At 39.3% G+C, this 22,769-nt stretch overlaps 1 protein-coding gene across 7 annotated transcripts in view; it reads right to left on the bottom strand.

The window, feature by feature from the left end:
- Positions 1-22,769, bottom strand: part of LOC124140041 (synaptotagmin-7-like) — a 444,395-nt gene that overhangs the window by 89,277 nt on the left and 332,349 nt on the right. Inside the window, exon 1 of one of the 7 annotated variants that reach the window (XM_046507391.2) lies at positions 17,412-17,695. The exons of 5 other annotated variants lie outside the window; for them this stretch is intronic. In XM_046507391.2, coding sequence (XP_046363347.1) covers positions 17,412-17,428 — 17 coding nt within the window. In that variant the 5' untranslated portion in view covers positions 17,429-17,695. Of the gene's footprint in view, positions 1-17,411; positions 17,696-22,769 lie in introns of those variants that run through there. One more of the 7 variants, XM_046507392.2, reaches the window with a different exon arrangement.

Below are 22,769 nucleotides of genomic sequence, written 5' to 3'. Positions count from 1 at the left end.
CTCTCCACAGAAGCTCCCCAAGAGCTCAAGACATGACAAGAAACAACAGATCTATTCAAATGTCAAAGCTATTCCTAAGACAATAAAAACATCAATTCCAATCGCTGAATGTCAACTTTTCCGCACCACTTTCTTTGATGCAGGGTGAAATGTGGCGGTTGATGAACAAATCTTCTAGATGGTGGTGTAATGTTGTATAAATTGTTGCACAACGACAACCAGATAAAAGGTCTGAGGAGATCCCCAACACGCCCATCAGTCACTCAGGGTTTTATTGACAGAATAGTTTCTCGTTACCCTACACAATTGCATTAAATTCATCAAGTTTCAACGTCTTATATTGCATAAGGCCAGTATCAATTCATTATCAGATTATCATCCCCGATGCTTCCTTCCTCATAACCTATCCTCACCTCATTCAGTTTTTAGATGGCATGGTCACACAATTTCAAGCAAATGTCTGCAAAATTGACAACTTCCTTCATTATTACCCCATATTTTTTACGTACCTGGTAATCAGAAAATAAAACCGAACAACCTCGTTTATTTTCGCAAGTAAAATGAATAATAATCTCATAAAATATTTATAAAAGGTCATCCAATTCTAAGTATGTAGAGGCTGTTCAGTTATAATATTTCCTTGGTACTCAACAAAATCACACTGAATTCATCAACACACATTCCAATACATCCCACAAGGCATCATGAATCTGTTAAAGCAGCTTCTTTGATATTAGGTATGCTAATTGGGGGTAGGGCAGGTAGTGTAGTGGGAGGTTTGGTCCTGGGGGTGGTGTTTGGGGTAGGGCACACCATATTCCCAGGACCAAACCTCCCACAACACTACTTTCCCTACCCCAAACACTACCCCAGGACCAAACCTCCCACAACACTACTTGCCCTACCCCAAACACAACCCCAGGACCAAACCTCCCACAACATTACTTTCCCTACCCCAAACACTACCCCAGGACCAAACCTCCACAACATTACTTTCCCTACCCCAAACACTACCCCAGGACCAAACCTCCCACAACATTACTTTCCCTACCCCAAACACTACCCCAGGACCAAACCTCCACAACATTACTTGCCCTATCCCAAACACCACCCCCAGGACCAAACATCCCACAACACTACTTGCCCTATGCCAAACACTACCCCAGGACCAAACCTCCCACAACATTACTTGCCCTACCCCAAACACCACCCCCAGGACCAAACCTTCACAACGCTTCTTTCCCTACCCCAAACACAACCCCCAGGACCAAACCTCCACAACGCTACTTTCCCTACCCCAAACACTACCCCAGGACCAAACCTCCCACAACACTACTTGCCCTATCCCAAACACCACCCCCAGGACCAAACCTCCCACAACACTACTTTCCCTACCCCAAACACTACCCCAGGAGCAAACCTCCCACAACACTACTTTCCCTACCCCAAACACTACCCTAGGACCAAACCTCCACAACATTACTTGCCCTATCCCAAACACCACCCCCAGGACCAAACCTCCCACAACACTACTTTCCCTACCCCAAACACTACCCCAGGACCAAACCTCCCACAACACTACTTTCCCTACCCCAAACACTACCCCAGGACCAAACCTCCACAACATTACTTGCCCTATCCCAAACACCACCCCCAGGACCAAACCTCCCACAACACTACTTTCCCTACCCCAAACACTACCCCAGGACCAAACCTCCCACAACACTACTTTCCCTACCCCAAACACTACCCCAGGACCAAACCTCCACAACATTACTTGCCCTATCCCAAACACCACCCCCAGGACCAAACCTCCACAACACTACTTGCCCTATGCCAAACACCACCCCCAGGACCAGATGTTTGCCTACATCAAATCTACATTAAGCCAAGCCAGCAAACATTTATTTCAAGCTTTTCTGTCAAACAGGACACTGTATTATTACCAAATATTTATCAACAAACCAGAAACTATTCTTTTCATGAAATATTTATCACTTTCGATGACCCCCTATTAAACAATTTACAGGTACAGGGAAAGGAACAGAAATATTTTAGTCTGAGATATAACCTTCGGGTCACAGGAGGCAAACTGGTCTCCTGATCATGCTCTCAGTCAGCTGAAACTGGAAATGAAATAGCAGAAAATCCATACTTCAAGCAAAGGCAATATAATCACAAGAAATATGCTCTCCTATGTAACGAGGGGGATTCCTGTGTTGTCCTCAACACGCTCATCCACGCCATACAGGTTATTGAGGAAAGAGAGGAAATATTTTCGTAACGGTTGACAAACCCAAATCAATATCTAACACTGGCTGATCAATCACTGAGTTACGATAAGTCTAAGTCCAATGAAAACAAATGGGAAAATCCATATCGAGCCAATGGAATACACACAAGTGGTAGCAGTGAGATCCCAAAACATATTGGTAAGGTTGCGTGCTTGGCGCCATTTTGCTTGAAAGTGAGTGGCAGAAAATCACAGAGTTTTTTTTACATTAGTACAAAAGCATATACAAAAATGAACTTGTGAATGCTTAGTGTCAATCTGTCATAATCCAATAAATAATCACTGCATGTCACAACATGAAGTAAGATGTGATTGAACCATGACAATCAATTTTCTTTTGCATCTTAAAATATAAAAAAATGCTCTAAAACATCATGAGAAAACATCAATAATATTTCATGAAGTCAAAAAGGTTTTCATCCTATCAACACATAATTCAAACATTAACAAATTTCTCATGGATCATTAACATCACTTGATGGAAGCAGTAGTCAATGAAAGCAAAATAACTTTCTTAATGGTTTGTTAATTCACTTTTTGTAACATAACTATTGACCTGTATGATGTGTGTAGGAAAGCATAATAATTTTCTTATAATTCTTTCAATTATATTTTGTGACATGATTTCTATTAATCTGCACGATCCTATTATGGGCTAATACCTTCCATATTTTGTAATCAATTAGGCCCACATATAAAAATGATTCAACAAGATGCATTTGAGATGTTAAACTTAGCATAATTATAATTTATACAAAATATAGTACCATGAGGTTCTGTTGTTCACCTAGATAGATTGAGATTACTTCAAACACGTTGGTTCAAATTTAAGACAGTTTGAATGCTTAACTATGGTTTTCTGATGATTTTAGCAACATTCCAGTAATATCAACCCAAGGGGACCAGAAAAGCAGCATTAGAAATTGGCACTAGTCCTGTAGTCCTTGCCAAACTGCCCAATAGTTAAGGTATCATAAGGACCAGTAGAAATTTGCCATTTTCAAGTTTTTTTTATATGTTATCATTATAAGTACTAGTGGACTAAATTGTTAGTGTCTACCATTGAAAAGGTATACACCAATTGTTTGAGGTGTTGAATCTGGGAATAAAGAATGTCAAGTGACTGCCTTACCACTATGCTAGTCCACTACCATGGCAGTTTGAAGATATACACAAGCAAAATCCTAACATTAACACAATCATCAATGTTTCATTTCAGAGACCCCCCCACCCCCCCCCCCCCCCCCCCCCCACCCCACCCATGTTGATGATAGAAAACAATTCAACATAATGTCCTTTCATTAAGGATATCTTTCAGATCACATTTCTGTCCAGCAATACTCATATAATGAGAACATGGACAATGCATACTATAATGTTGTCTGTTGCCAAGTTGACACCTGAATTAGCCACTGTGTGTACCACCATTTAACAATCACATCATCATTGGGTGATAAACACAAACCACAATCTCACCGACAATGAGATATCAAATGAGCCATTAGATACCAAAGTCAACAGAGAGGAATCGGGTCCATAAAAAATGATGAACTCATCATTTTGTTTACCAAAAGTGATTTACTGCACACTAAGATCATTATCAACAGCCGTGAACTTGCTTGACCTGAGATATATTATACAGCAAGAAGAACTATAACAATATCACATATCAGTATCCCCAAATACTTGACACAGTGATATTCAATTCCAACACACATCTCAAAGCTACTGGGTCAGTTGGGTCAGTGGACAAAAAGGCCACATGACCTACATCACATCATACAGTCACATCCATCACAATCTTGCAATGTAACCATGTCCAACATTCAGGATCACGAAGTCAGTCACATCCATCACAATCTTGCAATGTAACCATGTCCAACATTCAGGATCACGAAGTCAGTCACATCCATCACAATCTTGCAATGTAACCATGTCCAACATTCAGGACCACGAAGTCAGTCACATCCATCACAATCTTGCAATGTAACCATGTCCAACATACAGGACCACAAAGTCAGTCAGATCCATCAGAACTTCACTCAAACGCCAAAACAATGACTGACCAGCAACATGTCAGTTGACTAAATATTCAAACAAGTGGCCATCTGCTGACACAGATTCCAGGACATGGTGGAAGACATATCACCATCATAACTATCCCCCAAATATATACCCACTAACTTTACCATTCTGTGTTTACCATTCACACAAAAAATGAGCTCACATTAACGCTGCAAAACAGAACTTACCAACATACAGTGTATAATGGTCAATGATTCATTAATGGAAAACCTATATTTCCAAAATTGTTCCCATCAACATAACCCACGGTTCAATACATGATGATCCTTGTCTAGACACTGCCATGGCAACTATCTCATTTACCCACAGATCAAAACAAGTTAACAATGTTAATATTTGTTGTTAAGACAATATTCTCTGGATAACTCACACAAATGAGCCGTCCAAGAGAGACATAATGAGGGCCATTGGATGGAAACTGAATATTTCTTCGATTTCTTTCTCCCAGGCCTCATTTCTTATGGGCCTTTTACATCTCCTTACAGGTAGCACAGATTACCCTAATCTTCCATTAATCAACCACATGTGCACTTGGTCCCATTATGTGTGTACTTGTAATATGACTTATAAATGGCACATGACTAGACTAACATATAGTCTCTGAAATGAACATATCGTACAGAAAAAAACAGTTGTTCAGTTATCTTAATAAAAATCTAATAAAAAGGGAGCCCAGTGATACTGCAGTAATCTAGACTTGCCAAACATTATAGACTTGCATGGGCTGTAGTTGATATAAATGTATCAGGGTCTGTAAGACAGACTAGGCACATGACATACAGACATTTTGTAATACAATTTTTTGTCATGCCAAACTATCCTATGTCCTTGTTTTATGGTGTAGTCTACCATAATTTTGGCAAAAAATAAATTCAAAATTATGTTTGATTGAAAATATGCTTTTTGTTTGTCTTTCGTATTTGAAAGACATTACTGGTAACCTAAAATCAATACTGACAACACTGCCTTAATCATTATTATCACAATTTCTACAAAACGTCCTTTGGGAATATAAACAAAGTATGGTGTTTTAATCTGTTATTAATTACTGTTACAAATATAGTTATGCAAAAAATGAATATAAGAATATTTCAAAGAAATAAATAATTTGGTGAAACCATATCAATTGCCATAAACAAAAAACAAATGTTTTTGGCTATGTATCTTGATATCTTTAGCCAATAGTTAAGCACAAGGCGATTTCAATTATTTGAGAACAAATTTCATGAGCAAAGAATTACTTGAGAAAAAATCTTATATTTCTTTGAAATATTACCAGTTCACTGTCAACTCTGTTAGATATCAAATATTTATACAATACACTTAGACTTCAAGTAGCTCCTCAAACAAATTAAGAAAGTTGAAAACTTTCACTGTAAGCAATTGCAGTGAACAAGTCGGACACTTGGTAGGCACACTAAATACAAAATCAAGACCATTTTTCTTTCCTTTCATCAAAAAGACAATCTATCATTGTTGATAGGTGCAATTTCTCAAAGACCAGAGCCTAAATTGCACTAAAAGACCATTCCACCAGCAGAGTTAATGGCAGGAACAACAGTTTTTTCCCATACTCTAAATGTCACCCGCAAATGTAGACAACTGTTCTGAGACCTCCAGAGCCCAGAATATCGTCTGTCTGTAAAGGAATTACCTCTGTAACAAGATATTGCTGGACATGTAACAAGAGCAGGACGACAAGGTGTTTTTATCAAGACAAATTTCTCACTTGTTCCAAACCAGAATCCCAAGTTGATGGTGAATGGATTATTTTTATTGATATCTTTTATGTTCCTGTCTTTTTTCTAACTAAAAATAAAATACGAAATGATTTATAATCCTCCTAACCTACTAAGTAATAAAAAAACCTACTCCAGCCTTCTGTCCCCAGATTCGATGTTTTATTTCAGAACTTGAGAGTGCCAATTCCCTGTAATGGAATTCTGATCAAAAGGGTCCGGTGAAAGGTCTCAAGAATCAGCACTTCAAAACACACATGTACAGTTTGGCAGCTTCCTTTGGCACTTTTTAGCAACAAAAGTCCAAGTTTTCTTTTTTATTTGATGTCTATTGAGAGTATAAGCATCTTGAGTACCGAAATATAAAACCATCATTGCAGAATTGGGAGCTGTTATGCCTTTAATTCAAGCTTCAAACGATGATTGGTTGAAATAGTAAGGCTTTAAGGATCACTCTTTGCCTCCATGTGACACCGAAGCAGATTCTGATGACCATATGGCACTTTTTCAGATCACTCCTCATCAAATCAGCATCTTCAGTACTTCTTCACATTGCAGACAGAGAACTCAAAGGCTTTGAAGGTGTCCCTGTGTACAAATTAAAACCTGGGATGGTTTGAGAAATCAATACAGCACCAGCAGGCGCCATTGTCCACTAAGGTGACACATCTGTACTGGACTCTGCAGATAATGGCAGATGACCGGCACCATCTCACCAGGGACGCAGACACTGGATCCAAACGGCATGGTTTCTGAGTTGATAGATTATGCCACATATAAAAGGAAGCTACAATTTGTAGAATGTAAGCCACAACATGGCTATTTCAGCATGATAAGGACCCTCTGAACATTTTATTGATGGCATCCATGTCCTAATTGCACCTTGACTCCTGATACTTGTGATGGATAGGCACCAAGCGCCAGTTCTGACACAGGTTCAACCAAGTTCTTCACCATGATGCTATGACCTTTAATGATCATCATGTTGCTACTAATGACACTGTTTGGTTTGATTCCAGAGTATTATCTTGTAGAAATACTGTTATTATGCTCATAATGTATCAATGACCAATTGACAGAAGCATCAGTACATGTAAAACATATGACGAGGATGACAACCCAATTTTAACAAATGCTTTTGAAGATATGAAATGGGTCAATAAACATATACTGACAGGCAAGTTATGCCATGAATCACAGCACAGGGGCTATTCATCTGACACTGGAACCCAAAGAGATGGAGATCCCATGACACCCAGATGCCTTTCATGCACAGAGGCTCGCATTAGCAAATGAATGCAGTGAGCGAACTGTATATTCCTGGGAGAATTTGTTGACATGGTTCATAACAAACTCGCAAACATCAGTGAAATATTGTGTTGGGGTCACAGGTCTGGAAGATCAAGACAGACTATTTTGGGCCAGGAATCACGGATTTGCATAATGTTACCATTACTGAAGAAATATATGAATTACATCAAGTCTGTGGTCTTTGGGATTGATATTATGTACAGGGTCTACATAAAAATTGATGATGAATCAGTTCCAAACATTCCCGAATCTAATAAAAAAATCATGATATATGAGTCTATTGGTGTAAACTTTGGCTACACTTTCTGATTTTTTGGTTTTCATATTAGTTACTTACAAATTTACAACATTTGGAAGGTCAAAATTGAAATGATTTTTTTTCTGTAAATCTTAATATTTTTTATATCATGTGTCAATATTTTAGTTTGGTTGGTCAGGTGGGGCAAAACAAATAGCGATAACTATTTACAGTTCTGGTTGTTAACTGTTCTTAAAAAACAAGAGCATATATTCACTCCTGTCAAAAGGCAATGTCTTCCTCAACAGGGGTTTGCTGTGGCCAGAGACTGTGTTATACACTTCACTTATTATCTGAAAAGTTGCAGTTTAAATACTCTTTGTGAGATGTTTGGTTGTTGGATTTATAATATTTTTCTAAACCACATAAAAACAATTAGAGCAATTAATCAAACAAAAATATAACTTCTATTTTATTTTCATTTTCTGCTTTTGGCTCCAGCTGTGTGGACCAAAAACGTTCAGAAAAAAATCTTTTTCCATACCTTCTCATTCTTACTTTTTTAACTCACAGCTGGAATGATGTCATGAGAAGGTCATTTCACAAAGTTCCAAGCTGCCCGCAAACTTAACCTTTCTGACATTTCACTACCCACAGACTTCAGAAACTTCATCACCATTGCCTCCTCTTGAACATGACAACAGCGTCAGGCGGTCTGAAGATGCTATTACCAGTCGTCATGCGCACTCTATAATTTTACACTGAAATCAACAAGAGGATAAAAGATAATCGTAGGCGAAGGATCAGACCGTTAAGTTTGGAATTCAAGATTGACAAAAAACCTTAACCACAAGCTCAGTTTCAGGAAAAAGGTCTTGCCATCACGTGGCTAGTGGGTAATGTCTGTTGACGGTGTCACTTCGATTAGTGAAATTCACACATCTTCAGGTGCTTGAGACTAAAAAAGGAGACATGAGGATCTTAGTGCCTCCACCAATGTTACTCACTGCTTTAATAGACCCAATGACAGTTCGTCAGACGTTGATGTTAACGTTACAAAAAATGTGACTTTGCCGGTCAATTTGTTATTTTATTAATATGGATGTTTTTTAGAAAAGACTTACAAAAGAAAGTCTGTATGTGAAGAAGTAGAGGGGTCCCTCTGTTTATTGGACAGGTGTGTTAAAAAGTTAATGTGAGAGAGTGGCCTTGGGCTGGGACAAGTCCAAATTTACTACCCAGGTACCCACCCCCATATTACCCATCCTTATCCGGGTAGAGAGGGGTACAGGTGGCCCAGTCGTCTAAGGCACCACGATTTGCTGTGCAGAGTCGCATCCCTTGGGCACGCCAGAAACCTATGATTGTGGGTTCGAATCCTGGTTCGCCTCAGTTTTGTTTCTAGGTTTGTCAGCACTATACCCGTGCTCGTGGGTTTCACCAAAGTGGTAAATGTCGAAGACCTGCATCACTTCGGGCTTTCCTCCCACATTAAGTTGACACGCCGTGATATAACTGGAATACTGTTAAAAGCGGCTTTAAACCCAACTCACTCACTTACCCGGGTACCAGTTGTAGGTCTCAAGAGTACACAGGTCTCATAGCACACAATTGGGAATAGTTTGACCTGAGCCCTGGCAAAAAAAATATTTACATACACAAATAAAACGATCAGAACTGAAGTTTACTGAAATTTTATCTTTATTCAAACATTAAAGTCAAAAGGAATGCGTGCATTGTCAGAAAGAAATGCGAACATTAGTGACCTGTAGTGTAACCATAGAGTTCTAGATAACTTTTGTCATTAAACAATATATCACGTGACTAACCATGGGTCCGGGTAGTCCTGTGGGTACCGGGGTCCTACTAAGTACCCACCCGACCCGAGTACCCGAGTTACTCGTCCCAGCCCTATTTTGGCCATTGACAGCAGTTATTATAAAGTAACAGAGTAACTGGAGCTAGCTAGAGGAACCCTAAAAGAGAATGAATTTCGTTTGTGTTTGTAGTTTAACGCCGCACTCAGCTCTACTCACTATGGTGGCGGCCAGTAAATAATCAAATCTAGACCAGACAATCCAGTGATTGATATCAGAGCAACTTTTCTAGCCATTGGTATTACACGCTATCAACCAAGTCGCCTAGTCTGACTACCAGATCCGTTAATAACCCCCTCCATTCAGCATAGGTTACTGAGGACCTATTCAAGCCTGGACTCTTCGCAAGATCAGCAACAGTGAATACTACAGAAACTATTACAAAACTGTGGGTATCATACTGATTTTACAAAGAATTCATGTTCATGGACAAATCCAACCTCATTCCACAACATCAGCATCCCCAGGCTCCCATGCAATAATCTCTTCATCCCTCATGGGATGCTGGGACCCATCTATCCCACCGTCTCCACAGAAGGCTGCCTGACGAGAATATAATCCCCAGACACATCTATTTCAGAACACGCGAAAATGAAGGAGAATAGATCCTTTGTACAATAATGTCTTCAACCTTCCATAAAAGCTGGCCAGGAAATACACCTGCTGAACTTCTAACGCCATCACAAAAATGTTTAATCGCTTTAAAAAATCAATTAAAAAAGAACAAAATATAATTCAAGCTACTGATGGGTTGGAGTTCGATTAGCTCTTCTACAAATAAGTCTAAAATTCAGTGCAGGAAAATTTGAGTAACGACATGGATGAAATAGACCAGCAATTTCTACAATTAGGGCTGTGAGAGTGGTACTATCTCCAACTGTAAGTGCCGGTCCTCTGCAGTTAGCATCCGACAAGCTTAGTGAGAAGTGGGAATCGATAAGGAATTATTTCAGAGCATGCGTTACATCCGTTGCTGGTGTGACTATATCCTCTGCAAACACCAAGTAGCCAGCAAGTGATGAAACATGGCACATTAAATACGAAATTCCTTCATGACAAAGACAGCAGGGCTTCATTATCTATGAACTGCTGTGAAATACTACTTCAAAGGTTCTTGTCTTGACAGATTTCAATGCATTTGACTTCAGTTTATGCAATTTAGCATAAGGAGATGTCATGAGATGGCAGTTAATTGCTGATTTCACCGCACTGACATTAGGTCCTGAAGTTTCTTGGTTTGATAAGTGAGTAGGTGAGTGAAAGGTGTTTAATGCCAGTCAGCAGTCTTCCAGCTATTTCATGCAAGCTTGTAAATAATGGCATCTGAAAGATAGGCGTCAAGTCATCTGGGAAGGATGATGCCTTGTTAGTCCTGTCGCACATTCAGGATTATTGCACTCATATAGTGACGTGCATGCATGTGTGTACGTGTGTGTGTGTGCGTGTGCGTGTGTGTGCGTGCATGCTGCAGTTTAACATAAATACCCCACTGAGACACAGTGTACTCCGAGCCAACGAGTCCTTGTTTTAGCCCCTTAATACCGAATGCCAGGCAGGGTAACAACAAGTACAGTCTTTTAACACGTTTTGGCATGACTCGGCCAGGGACTACTGGAGGCTATTGTGCCTTTGTTTCTTTATAGGGGCTGCGAACATTGAGTCTCCCAAACATTAAAAGTTTGATACTGGTATTATAAAAATTTCTACAAATATGAAGCAAAATTTGAAAATGGCCCTTCCTTTACATATTTGTAACAGCTAGCCCTCAGCTTTAGCATCCAACTGCATATGGCGGGCATTAACCATGATCCTTTACCTTAGACAAATAAAGCGTTTATCGTGAAGAGAGGAGGGATTCCGGAAAAGTCGGATTATTTTTCTTACTTATGACCTTCAATATGGCTTCTGGCAAGTGCATATTGTGGTTTTATGGCTTCAGAGCAATAAACTCATGGAAATTATAGAGGATCCTGGCATCCAACTTCCTATCTGGTTTAGTGCAAGCCACTGGAGGACACAGAGCAGCTATCTGGACAGGCGTAGCTGCAAGACTCGGTGGCATCATATCCTACAATCAAGCCATTAATAAGGACCTAGCCGCAGAGAAGGGTGTGAATCCCCCGAATCCTGTGATAACAACGCCAATCCTGTAATATTAAACTAATGGTCAAATCTAGGTGTGGCTTTCATGTTAGATCATATCAATAAGGCTTGGAGTTCGCTGTATATTATCGTGAGGGGGTCTAATCTCAGATTTATTTAGAATATGTTAATAGTCAGCTTTAGTATTTGGAGAAGATTGTGACATGAAGAAGTATATTCCTTCAGTGTGACAGTGTTTGTTCGTTTGTTTGTTGTTTAATGCCGCACTCAGCAATATTGCAGGTATATGACGGCGGGCACTAAATAATAAAGTCTGAACCAGATAATCCAGTGATTGACATCAAGAGCATTGATCTACTCAATTGGAATACGATGACATGCATTAACCAAGTCAGCGAGCCTGACCACCAGATCCAGTTAGTCGCCTCTTACGACAAGCATAGTCACCTTTTACTGTAAGCCTGGGTTGCTGAAGACCTATTCTACCCCGGATCTTTATGGGTCTGACGGTGTGACATGAGTGAGTATATACCAACAGTGTGACATGAGCAAGTATATACCAACAATGTGACATGAGTGAGTATATACCAACAGTGTGACATGAGCAAGTATATACCAACAGTGTGACATGAGCAAGTATATACCAACAGTGTGACATGAGCAAGAATATACCAACAGTGTGACATGAGTGAGTATATACCAACAGTGTGACATGAGCAAGTTTATACCAACAGTGTGACATGAGTGAGTATATACCAACAGTGTGACATGAGTGAGTATATACCAACAGTGTGACATGAGCAAGTACCGGTATATACCAACAGTGTGACATGAGTGAGTATATACCAACAGTGTGACATGAGTGAGTATATACCAACAGTGTGACATGAGTGAGTATATACCAACAGTGTGACATGAGTGAGTATATACCAACAGTGTGACATGAGCAAGTACCGGTATATACCAACAGTGTGACATGAGTGAGTATATACCAACAGTGTGACATGAGCGAGTATATACCAACAGTGTGACATGAGTGAGTATATACCAACAGTGTGACATGAGTGAGTATATATCAACAGTGTGACATAAGCAAGTATATACCAACAGTGTGACATGAGCGAGTATATACCAACAGTGTGACTTGAACAAGTATATACCAACAGTGTGGCATGAGCAAGTATATACCAACAGTGTGACATGAGTGAGTATATACCAACAGTGTGACATGAGCAAGTATATACCAACAGTGTGACATGAGCAAGTATATACCAACAGTGTGACATGAGTGAGTATATACCAACAGTGTGACATGAGCAAGTATATACCAACAGTGTGACATGAGTGAGTATATACCAACAGTGTGACATGAGCAAGTATATACCAACAGTGTGACATGAGCAAGTATATACCAACAGTGTGACATGAGTTAGTATATACCAACAGTGTGACTTGAACAAGTATACCACCGGAGAACATACATTAGCCAAAGGGACATATAGAGCTACGGCTCTAGCTGTTTCAATTTGACCCATCAGTCAGACAAGCACATCCAAGCTACTGTTCCTGCTACAACAGCGCCTGCAGCGATGGGCAACATTCTCAGAGCTGATAGCAATCCATGGGAGTTCATTTCTTGAAATTGTAAAGCGTCCAGGTGCCACCTCAAAGCAAAATACTAATGAAGCCAATGGTGACCGGCACTCAGACGTCCGGCCAACTGATTGCTGATGCTGACCATAGACTAATTGACCATGAAGCAATCTGGTGCAAAGGATGGAGTTTGGATTGGAGGGGAGTTCCGCTCAGTTATATCCTCCGTTCTGTGTGTGCTTAGACCGAAGGTATCAGCTGATTTCTCTGCTTGTGTGAGTGAGAGAGTTTTAATGCTGACAGATTCATTTACCAAATTAAACCATTTTGAAATTACTTAGAGGCCAAACTAATAAATGGTAATAGGTTTTCCCATAGATATCATAATAAAATCATAAAGATATATAAAGAAAACAAAAAATTAAACTATCATGTTCCTTAAGAAACCAAATCATCATGTATGTTATCAAAATATAATAGATATGTACCGTATATCGCTGTGTATAAGGCGAGTTTTTCGTACCTAGAATGAGGGGGTTAAGAAGGGGGGTCGTCTTAAACACGGAGTTGAAGATCTCATGGGTTTTTTCCAGGTGTTTCACTTTCAGCTTCCACTGGCGGTACATCTAAAGTTAAATATATATTCCCCTGTACATGAAAGTTATTCAACAAATATCAGTTTGCTTCTTATTATGATTTTTTTTCCACAATAATCACTCGAACCCACGGAATCCAAAGAATCAAAGTGTCAAACATGGCTGTTATTACAGTAAGTGACTTGGGTTAAACACAGCTTTATACAATATTTGAGATATGACTCACATCAGCTTAACCTGTCAGGAAAGATAAACTAAAGCGTTTTCTTGACCACTGATTCCCTGGTTTGACATTCTTGTAACAGAGTGCAAGTGGCAGGGTTAGAATTGTAATAGCACACTCAAAATCGGTTACTGGTTCTTGAGGGGCCTGCTTAGACATTTAATTCTATTTTGAAAATACCCTGTGATGATATGGCTGATATTATCAAGTGAAACCTATGATCAACCTGCTTTCACACAAATAAACTTTCAAACACATGAGAAAGTTCATAGATATTAAAAGGTATTCTTCTTGTTGGTAAAATTCATTTCCAAATGAGACAACTAGAGTCCTTATAAGTACCAGAAGCACTTGAATATAATAGGGCTGGAACAATGCAGCAACTGTGAATCTGATACGTATCACGATACCTTGTTCACAATCCAATACGTATCATGATACTTGTATGTGCTTTTATATGTGGCGCATAAGCCTCTTTTTCACAGACAGGATGCTAACGATTTACAGTTGGCAGCGTCAAGTATGACACATTGGATGAAAATATTTACTTTTTCACTACTAATTAGTGCTTAGTGTAGCAGCCACTAAAATAAACATTTAAGGTATGAATCAATATTTTTTACTTAGTGTGCGACTGTGATCGATACTTGTATCGGTAGGTAAAATATTGCGATGCATTGGTGTATCGTACATACATATCAATCTCTGGCTTTTGACCATGACCACTGACGCTAAGCACTTGAAGGGCAGCTCCATCCACGGTCAGACCTGATCAATAGCGTTTACACCGCTTGCCTGTGTTTCTGCGTCGCCTTCATGATACATGCATGATAATCCGTATCTGAAACTTCATCCCCCATCACAGAGAAATAGCATTTCTCTATATTACTCTTAACAGGGGAAATATCTGAACTTGGAAGTGGCCTAGATTTGGAAGGTTTCGGATCAGTGTCAACATTATAAACTCTCCCCAGGGAGTTGATCCAGTCACTGACTAAGGCGGGGTGATAAGCTGTAATGGTGATGGTGTCAAACTTCACCATGATGCATTTAACCAAGACTTATGAGAACATTAATAAACTAGAGCAAAGGGAATATATAATTCAGAGTGACGTGCAATCACAGTCCTGATCAGTTGGTATTTTCTACACTTTGCAGAATGAGGGAGTGTGGTGTTGTAAGCAGTACTTTTAGCAATAGCAAAGCGAGGTAAACATTCTCATATTGTACCCATTTGGGAATCAAAGCCAGTCAACATTATGAGATATCACTAAGGCCACCCAACTTCATATTGAGATATACTTTCACGAAAAAAGAATTAGTTAGGGATCATTTGATGTTTTTAATAAAAAACTGATAAGTAAGAAAGGGAGCATGTGGGGTCGTACTCCACATCTGATTACACATGCACCCTATTGGTTTAATACACAACGACCATATATGGCCAAGTGTTTCTATGGACAATCCAGACCGCCTCCGTGGTCTTGTGGTAGAACGTCCGCTGGGTGGAAGGTCGGGGTTCAATCCCAGATGTGTCATACCAACAGACGTTAAAAGATGGTACTTGTTGTTACCCTACCTGTTGCTCAGCATTAAGGGGCTTTAACAAGGACTGGTCAGCTCGGAGTCAGTATACTGTGTCTCAGTTGGGTATTCATGTTAAACTGTGGCATGGTATCTCAGTGAGCTAGCACTTGTACAAGCAGCCATGCAGTGTAAGCTGGACTCTGTATAAGTGCAATAATCTTGGACGTGATGTTAACCCCATTTAACCTCACCTCATATCATAATGAGATATATTTTCATGAAAAAAAATTAGTTAGGGTTCATTTGATGTATTTAATGAAAACTGATACTTAAGAAAGGGCAACGTGTGCTGACGTACTCCACAAAACTGATTATACATACACCTCATAGGTTTAATTTGTTTGTTTGTTGTTTAACGCCGCACTCAGCAATATGACAGCGGTCTGTAAATAATCGATTCTGAACCAGACAATCCAGTGATTGATATCATGAGCATCAATCAACGAAATTGGAATACGAAGACATGCATCAACCAAGCCAGCAAGCCTGACCACCAAATCCCATTAGTCACCTCTTACGACAAGCGTAGTCGTCTTTTACGGCATGCATGGGTTGCTGAAGACCTATTCTCCCCGAATCTTCCCATCGGCTTAATACACAACTACCGCACAAGGCCAAGTGTTTGTATTGACAATCCGTAGCACAATGAGCTCCACTAATTAGGAATATTGATAAACAATGTGCTTGAGAAACATAATCCACCACCACTACGATCAATACAAAAATCAATGCCTGTGTTCCATGTGCCATGTTATTTGGGCGACATTTTGAATTGGAATATCAGCCCCCAAATCATCACATTTGCACCTATTTTCAAATGTAAGTCATGCATGCAGAATTCATAGTAACGTATTAGTTTCAGGCGACATTTCCCTGCTGCAGACAACATGATGTTTTATGAATGTAAATAATCCTCCAATAAAACATCACAAAGGATGACATCCATGAAACTGATCAGCATCCTCTACACTGTTCCAGACTCCATGCAAATGCATCTTATAACTGCATCAAACACATCACATAACATAAGATGCAGATACAAGGTTGCTAGGATGAATTTTCATTTTTTGGGGGAAGCAGTGTATCACCCCTGATGTTTAAATGCCTCCCATTTTTGGAGGAATCTTTAACAAGGACCATTTGAAGAAATTTTATTTTACGGTACAGATTGAAATCTGTTCATGGGGGGCATGGTAATTGGGTGATTTCCAGTTTTATTGACACTTATATTGAAATATTCTAGACCACATCATATTGAAAACTGAAATATCATTCATTCATATTGTGAATATATATATCAGTTCTTTCAATATCCTTTCTTCCAGAAACGACAAGGAGAGATTCATGATTTACATGTGTAAAACCCCCAGGCTATGAACAGAAGCTTCTGTGGTTTTGTGTGTATGAGATCAAACAGAAAACTATATACATTTAATACTCAGTGTCAGGTATCAGGTTACTGATTGCTTTTAGTAACATGAAACTTAAGAGGTTTATAAATTGGTTTCCAGTATTAACCTTATAAATAAACCTGATAAATGTCTTCATAACTAGTACAAATAAAATCTCACTATCAGTTAATAAAATTGCATGACGTTAAACAGTAGAAAATGAGAAACTCTTTGAAGTGTAAAAGGAAAGATAAAAGTGAGCATTACATGACAAATCTCGTGATCAGCCTGGATAAAACTCAAAAATGTCTCATACAAAAAATGATACAATGGAATTACATTGCTGTAGAAAAGGAGAAAAAAAATCTATACCACCTTAAACATTCCGCCATCCTGTCATCTAGACACAATCGATGTCAACCAAGACCCAGCAATGACAAAATATCCACTGTCACATCCCGCTGGCAACTTCTACAACTAAATCCTCTGATAGTAGCAGCGTAGCAGCTGTTATGCTCATGGCACGGCCAACAGAGTACCAGATTGATTAAACAGTAATCTCTCTTCCATCACGATATAAGCCACTATGAAAGCAGACGACACACAATAACTCTGCAATAGAAAAAGTCAGCCATCTTGGATTGTCTCGAAGGGCTACAAACGTAAACTATAAATGCTGGGACACTCCAAAAATCAGACCCGACAGTGGATGCGTCCGCATCAACTCAGGACAGAGGAAGGAAATACTAATCCATAACGCAGGACGATTACTCTGCTATGAAGCAAATCAAACTGTCAGTATCTATCTTGTTAGCATTTTTCTAGATTTCAAAGAATGCCATGTGTTCTGGAGGGTTAGAAGAATTAGTTTGATCACCACGGCTAACGACTGAATGACTAGGGGGTTTCTGTCATCGGGGCCAGAAGAGCGTTTACACATACATAATTGATTAAAAATTGATGAAGAAAATCGCCTTGCTGCTGATGAGAAAAACGCAGCTCAGTGAGATTGTATTAGCTTCAACTTATGGCTTCGGCGATAAGGACATGCCATTGTAGAAACTGTATCACATCGAGGAAGTATCTAATTAGATTTGATCTGCGATACAGAGAGAAACTGTCAACTAATTTTGAGTTGCTGCGGTAAGCACCCTTACAAGGAGGATAGGTTTGATGTTCAAGCTAAAAGACAATTTCCTCTTCCTTGAAGCATTTTCTTGTAATATCAAACTAAATTGTATTTATATTTAGTCAGAATAACAAGTGAAAAGGATTTACATCATAGCATGGTTATCATGAATGGTTGAGCTTTAATACTCGTATGTTGTGAAGGAAAACCTAAGTCTTGTGTCTGATAACCCAAAGAGTATCAGAGTGCCTGATTGCTTCTGGCACAAACCTTACTCTATATTTGTAGGAGGTGAGGTAAAATGGGGTTTAACGTTGCGTCCAAGATTATTGCACTTATATAGTGACGTGCATGCACGTGTATGTGTGTGTGTTTGTGGCTGCTTGTACTAGTCCGGACTGATGCCGATATATAGTGCTAGCCCACTGAACAACAATGCCGCAGTTTAACATGAATACCCCACTCAGACACAGTATAGTGACTCAGAGCCGACCAGTATCTTTTGGTATGACGCGGCTGGGGATCGAACCCTGGACCTTCCGCTCTCCGGGCGGACACTCTACCATTAGACCACGGAGGCGGTCACTATACTTGTAGGAAATGTTGTCTGGGAGCCATTATGTAAATCTACTTGTAATGAATTTCTTCTAACAGTCATTCTTCAGGCATTATACAGACCATATTATTATCTTAGCGATGGTATTATCTCAGTATTGTAAAGGTTACGGATCACATTTGGATTAATTTTTCATTGCCTATATATTATTGTAATTTCTGATAGGATATTTTGACTACACACTCCATTTTGATAGATTTTTCACTTAGACAAATGAATAATTTGAGACTGAATACATTTAGTCACTTATGGCATACAATCAGTTTAGTGCACCCTGTACAATGGTGTCTTGTTCCCACAAAGTGCATTAACTGTGTTGGGCACTGCAATGAAGCCCTCATCAACATCATCAACATCGGGTCTCGAGGTGCATCAGTATTGGAGCATAACCTGGATGACACATTGGAACCTGGTGGAATCGCAAGCAGATTGCTATGTACCTTTGGGCTGGATAGGGTAAGAGAGTGGTTGAGTGAGTGGTTGAGTGAGTGGTTGAGTGAGAAGTTGAGTGGATAAATGAGCTGATGATTGAGTGGTTGAGTGGTTGAGTGGATGAATGAGCTGATGATTGAGTGGTTGAATGGATGAATGAGCTGATGATTGAGTGGTTGAGTGGATGAATGAGCTGATGATTGAGTGGTTGAATGGATGAATGAGCTGACGATTGAGTGGTTGAGTGGATGAATGAGCTGATGATTGAGTGGTTGAGTGGATGAATGAGCTGATGATTGAGTGGTTGAGTGGATGAATGAGCTGATGATTGAGTGGTTGAATGGATGAATGAGCTGATGATTGAGTGGTTGAATGGATGAATGAGCTGATGATTGAGTGGTTGAGTGGATGAATGAGCTGATGAGTGAGGGTTAAGCGGATGCTTGAGTGGTTACATGAGTGATTTCATGGTTGAATGAGTGAGTGAGTGGTTGCATGGTTGATTGGGTTGAGAGCAGTTGAGTGTTTGCATGAGTGGTTGAGTGGTAAAGGAAATGGTTCAATGAGTGGATAAGTGAACAAATCTTGGACACTCCCCAATATCCTCCTTCACAAACAACATTTATCTCAATGTGTCTATCTCCAAACACCCAGGTTTATTTTTGTATTTTCATGAGAGTTAATCCATGCCACACACTTCGTGTTTGTTCAACAAAATACAGTCTGAACTTGATGTCAATAGTTACTCCAGTGTCCAAATCTTAACCAAACATTTGTTAGATAAAAATGTGGGTCAATTTGACTCACTCATCATACATTCCAATCATGACCACTGGTATTGACAGTATCAAGTAGTTTTGTGATTTGGGCCATTGTACAAATTTTGGTAAGAAAAACAACTGGGAAGTTTGGCGCCAAGATTTCAATTCATGAATAAAAACACAAAATAACAACTCTTGAGCAGGTGGTTCCTGTTTTTAGTCCACAACGTGTTCCATTTCTTCATGACTGTAATCAAAGGAAGCTTAAACATGCATGATGGATGGGACACCGGTTTCCTAATAGCTTTCCCTTTCAACAAAACTGTACATCTTCCCCTTTCAACAAAACCTAACAGTTCCATCTTGGTAGAATCTGCAGGACACTTTAATTTGGAAAACAATACAAAGGACGGAATCACGACAGAAACAAATAGCAGCCCTTGTTGTGCTGAGCATCTTAAGGTCCCAACTTCATCACTCAGCCATCTGTCAGAACAAAGGGTTGATTGGCTGACACAAACAGTTGCTGGAACAATAATGTGAACACAGCCAGAATGCTGGAGACCCAGTTTTTGTCAAGAATGTATATGATGTATTGGGGGCTTCCCAACAACAAGCCCTCCTTGAACATTTCCATGACCAGAACATAGAGTGATCCATTGCTACAACGACACCCCAACCTTAAATACCTTGAAGAAACATGGAGGTTGAGGCCTCACAGCACTGAGGGATAGGGGGTCACAAGACAACTACCTCAGGTATTGATACATACCATGATACTTTAGTCATGATACAATATGTATCATGATTCTTACATTGTGCTGCTTTAGTGTGAAATGTTCCATGACGCACAGCGAACATGAGAATGTTGCTTTCAAAAAGTTTGTGCTTAACTTCCATTTTCGTAATTCTCGGTACTGTATTGTGTGGCACGTGACATGTCTTGGGTTGACTGAGGAATGTGTTGCAGGGAAGAGTCATTTACCTCTTTGGTCACACTGACATCCAACAGAACATTCATTGTTTAAATTCCAGCACAGGACTCGGAAAAGTTAATGACTGCTATGTGTGAACCAAGTACCTAATACAGTGAACTCTCGATACAATGCAATTTGATGTACCGCCATGTCAGATACAGCATGGGGGGGGCTTGACTTCCAGAAATTCATCAAGAATTTCCATAAAAAACATGATCATCCCATAAAATTGACAAATAAACTGACATTTTATTCCCTGAGTCACTGTGAGCATGTGACACCAGAAACACCATGACAACAAATCTGTACTGCAATATGTAATTTAATCCTGTTACGACACCATCTGGTTATAAAAAGGGGTTCATTGTATATCAGTATAATACATCATATAATGACAAATCAGCATGTGATATTTTATCTCAAACGTCACAATATTATTCCATGACTCATTTTCACGAATTTTTATATACCATGCTTACGCAACCATCTTAAATTATCATTGTCTACAATCTAGGCTACATACATTCATAAACAAAACAGTATAGCCACTGTAAGATGATGACATTTTATTCACTTCAAACACATATCAATGGACCATTGTTACGTAATGTGTTGTAAGTCTGTTTAACGCTATTTCATAGAACTCGGGGTGGGGGTCTTGGACCCTGACGACAGCATTATATCGAGGGTTCATTGTAACACTAACATATTCTTCTCCAGTAGATATATGCGATAACTTGCCATCTGAGCTCCAGGTAGAACAATTGAAATTCTCTGCTTGTCTGCCTCCCCGGGAATATATCTGCATCCACCAAATTATGTATGATTATGCGAACTATCTTCGCTTCATCAGTAATTCAAATGACTGTTGACATCTTCCCAGATGCAAATCTAAGTCCAGGACGTGACAACAACCCCTCTGCGTGGAGCTGCTCACTTTAAATTAAATAATGTTTTCCATACAACTTCTTTGATCAGCTTTATTTAACAATTCTTTCCACACAGAGAAACAGTGAAGATCAGGATCTTAAAGTTTGTGGGGTTAAACTTTGCGAGAGAATTATACTTTGTGGGTTTAGCAAGATCTTTTATAGCATGGTATTGTGAGAGATTGACGTTCATCTTGATAGATGGCAGGATATGGGATTTTAGATGGCTTGTGGTATTCACGGTGCATTTTAGAAGATAAAACCCAAATCTGAATCTAATGGAGGGATGAATACCAATTTTTCTATAAAAAGGTCCCCATTAGATGCAGTAGCATTTACACTGCTCAGGCGGCTGAAGAAAACCAAGGCCATGGAAATCTTTCCTAAGAGTGATCAGTGCTATTCAGACAATGATAATTTAGGAGACAAATTATCAATGTCATGTGAACATTAAATCGCTTGAGGAAATCTATGGTGACATAGGGTAATGGAGACAGTTTCATAAAACATGGATCCTGTCTATTGAAAGGTTTTTTTTCGATCATAAAGGTTCTTCTGTAAATAAAAATGATGTCTGGTCAACATTTATGTTTGAAAATGTCATTAATAATAATGAATGTTTAAATATAGAGTACCATTACCATGGATATGGGACAAATGCTCCTCAACACCACAATTTCTGCCAGCACGTCAGCATTGGCCCCATGTTGCATGTGGAATTTCCACTGAATTGTGCCATGGAAGATCACTGACATACCGAGATGGACCAACAAGCTGCCATTCATCAGTTAAATATTCATTAGAAACAAGACTTCCAAAATTGCTGCATTGGTTAGATATACTACTCAAAAGAAGTTAAAGAACAATGTTTATCAAAGAAATAAACGAT

Source organism: Haliotis rufescens, unplaced genomic scaffold (genome assembly GCF_023055435.1).
Source record: "Haliotis rufescens isolate VD_foot unplaced genomic scaffold, xgHalRufe1.0.p SCAF_5, whole genome shotgun sequence".
NCBI lineage: Eukaryota > Metazoa > Mollusca > Gastropoda > Lepetellida > Haliotidae > Haliotis > Haliotis rufescens.
Note: the sequence above shows the minus strand (reverse complement) of the source record. Positions and strands in the feature narration are given on the sequence as shown.